At 32.4% G+C, this 3,134-nt stretch overlaps 1 protein-coding gene across 1 annotated transcript; it reads right to left on the bottom strand.

Moving 5' to 3' along the window:
- Positions 1-424: 424 nt before the first annotated feature.
- Positions 425-2,526, bottom strand: LOC134705797 (rho-associated protein kinase 2-like). Its single transcript, XM_063564514.1, has 3 exons — positions 2,490-2,526; positions 1,984-2,021; positions 425-1,432 (listed from the first exon to the last, which is right to left on the bottom strand). Exons 1-3 carry the CDS (start codon positions 2,524-2,526, stop codon positions 1,055-1,057), a joined length of 453 nt encoding a protein of 150 aa, XP_063420584.1. The 3' UTR covers positions 425-1,054.
- Between the last annotated feature and the right edge of the window lie 608 nt (positions 2,527-3,134).

Raw genomic sequence — 3,134 nt, forward strand, 5'->3', positions numbered from 1 at the left:
AACATGCGGCAGATGTCCGAAAGACAGAGGTTAAAGAAGTACGGGTACTGTCAAGAAAAAAGTCTGGAGGTGTATCTTGTAGGCCTTCTTCCATCACCCCATTGTGAGCAGGGAACAACAGTTATATAAATATTTTGATTGACAATTCATTACAAATGGCTAATGGAAGAGGTATAAAATGATAAATGAAAAAGAACATGACTTGGATTGAGAATTCTTTTATTTGCACTCATACCACATCTTCTTATATCTATTCACCTGTAATTTACCTGTAAAAAACTCGGCGCAAATGAAAAAAAAATCGGCGCAAATGAAAAAAAATCGGCGCAAATGAAAAAAAATCGGCGCAAATGAAAAAAAAAAAATCGGCCCAACAGAAATGCAGATCGGCGCAAATGCAAAACGCCGCATAGACAACGGGAAATCGGTCATTGAAAACAAATTGTATTCACACTCCATACTCACAATAGAGCAGTGTAACTAAACACTCTATTGAAACGTTTTATACAGTGACCTTTCATTTTTATTTATCTTTAGAAGAAAGATTAATGATACTAACGGGATGATTAAACTACTAGTTCAACAGGAAACTGACATCCCAATCGCAAAAAGAAAAAATGACAATACAATTCCAAATAACAGTCTACAAAACACAGTACAGAAAACTAAATATAATAAGCATGATACGTTTTTGGTAAAAGATAAACTACCATCTTCGATTACTATATATATCAGTTTTGCTCCTGTTATATTGTCGATTTTGTCCTTTCACCATGGTCCCCTGTCGTCTTAGGGTATCCCGTGCATTTAGAATAGGTTTTTGGATGTTATTTAAAGCATACCCTAGTCGTGGTGAGAAATTTACTGATGTCTGAGTCTCTGAGTGTGTTTTATTATTCTGCTTGGCATCCTCCGCTTCCTTAATACTTTCTAATTCATGTTTCATCTGTGCATTTGCATCCTTTTGACTTTCTATCTCGTCTCTTAATCTTTTAATATCTGAATCCATTAAAGCTTGAAAGTCTGTTAAACTTTGAATCTCCACTACTTGCTTTTACTGTTGTAAATCTTGTGAAGCTAATATTTCATCTTTATGATTGTCTTTCTCCAGAAGGTCATTAATCGCGGTTTTCATCTGGTCGACTTCCTCCGAATTTATTGCGTTGCATCCTTCTAATGATTTCTTCAGCTCAACATTTTCGCGGTGAATTTTTTGTTGTTTCACGTGCATTTTATTGGAGTTATCTCTGACTTCCTTTTGTAAACACTTTAGACGTTCAACCTCGTCTTTCAGAAGTTTGTTTTCCTCTAAAAATTTGCGGGAACCTTCGATTAGCAACCTTTTATCTTCTTTTAAAATTTCATTTTCGTTTTTCAGATTTAAAGTTTCCTTTGTTTCTTTCGTGGCAAGATTTCCTTCAGTATTGATAACCTGTTATAAAAACAGATTTTTGTTCATAATATTTATGTGGATCGTTGGTATATATTTCTTCAGATGGATGTTTTTTTTTTATTTTGCTAGCATATAGATTTATCCATGCTTTTTCCAAAAAAAATGATAAAAGAATTGGTCCCCGTTTTATTTCCCAAGCTGCAAGTCATATAAAATTGCCAAAATTTGCATAGGTTGTTCATGAAAAAAAATACTTTTGGGTAAATAAAAAGAATATATGAGATATAATTTTGAAGATAAATGGGTAGAGATAGGTTTTTAAATACGCTCTTGTATAATATAAGAACAAATGGAGTCACCGACCTTTTTTTATTATCTTGTTCTTGTATTTTTCATTCTTCAGTTATGCTGTTTCTGTTTTTTTGTCTTGAAATTTGTTAGAAAGTTTGGTTTTTTTTTTATTTTTTTATGTTTTTCCAGTATAATTAATTTTCATTAAAAAATATAAATATGCCCAACAATTTTTTTAACTTGAAAAATTTGTATAAATATTGAATAATCGTTTTTTATTTATGAATTTATATACATACGTCCAAATTGTTTTGCTCTTGAAACTCTAATGTGTCATCTGAAAAAAAATGCCTGATGAATTAATTATATATTTTAGAAAAATGTTGTATACATATAATGCGCATGTGTGTAATAAAATGTCGACTATTTTTTCGCTCTTCAAAATTTGAATTTCAAAATGGATTATGATGTGTTTATGTGTGGTTTTGACAAAACTTTTAAGTTTATTCTGTTGGAAATTTAATAGACAGTCTTTATGAATCCAAAGAAAAGTGATAAACCAAAAAGGAAAAGGCAGAAATCAAATGGACAGAACACAAGTGGTGAGAAACCAAATAAACGTAAATCGAACAGTACTCACACTGATAGTAATAGTGTAACCAAAAGTGTAAACAAAAACAAAAGTAAGAGTCTTAAATCTACTGACAATCAAATTAAATCTGTCTCAAACATGTCAATACCAAGTACTCCTGTTTGCGAATCTCCAATGGTTGAACAAAATAGACAATATCAGCAATTCACTAACATACAGAATCCAAACTTCTTACAAGCCTCACCAACATCATCAACCCTAGGCTTTTTTCCTGGTACCCCTCACAATACTTACATGCAGCCAATGATGCACTCGACTATGAATCCAACTTTTGTAGATAACGGAGGGAAACTTGATATGCTAACCCAAAAAGTAGACATGATATGTGAGAAAATATCAAATATTGACAAATTAACCGAAAAACTAAATAAATTTGATAAAACGGTAAACAGTATGGTCAAAAGTGTCGAGAGTATCAATAAGCGAGTCGACGAGGTTGAAAAAGGTTTGAACTTTATTAATTCAGAATTTGAAAATAACAAAAAGGATGTCCGAGAAGTTAAAAAAAACCTGACTGCGATACGCTCTGAAAACGAAGAAGCAATCGAAACTATTGCTAAACTTCAAAAAGATTTCGACGACCTCAACGAAAAGCAACTAGATCTACAAACTAGGGCGATGCGGGAAAATTTAGTCTTTACAGGTATCCCAATGCACGACAAAAATGAACTGTCAGATGACACTGAAAAAATCATTCAAAATTTTATGACAACTGAATTGAAAATGTCAACCTTACCAGAGTTTCATAGGGCTCATCGTTTTGGAAAGGAGTACACCGAAAAACATCCTGAAGGGTCA

Source organism: Mytilus trossulus, chromosome 2 (genome assembly GCF_036588685.1).
Source record: "Mytilus trossulus isolate FHL-02 chromosome 2, PNRI_Mtr1.1.1.hap1, whole genome shotgun sequence".
Lineage (NCBI taxonomy): Eukaryota > Metazoa > Mollusca > Bivalvia > Mytilida > Mytilidae > Mytilus > Mytilus trossulus.

What these genes read in the sequence shown, in the direction of transcription:
- LOC134705797 (XM_063564514.1), bottom strand. Translation starts at nt 2,526, where the DNA reads ATGTTGGTGAGGCTTGTAAGAAGTTTGGATTCTGTAT. An exon ending in AAGAAGTTTGGATTCTGTAT is followed by an intron (nt 2,022 to 2,489) that starts GTTAGTGAATTG and finishes ATTTTTTTTCAG; the next exon opens with ATGACACATTAGAGTTTCAA. An exon ending in AAGAGCAAAACAATTTGGAC is followed by an intron (nt 1,433 to 1,983) that starts GTATGTATATAA and finishes TTTTTATAACAG; the next exon opens with GTTATCAATACTGAAGGAAA.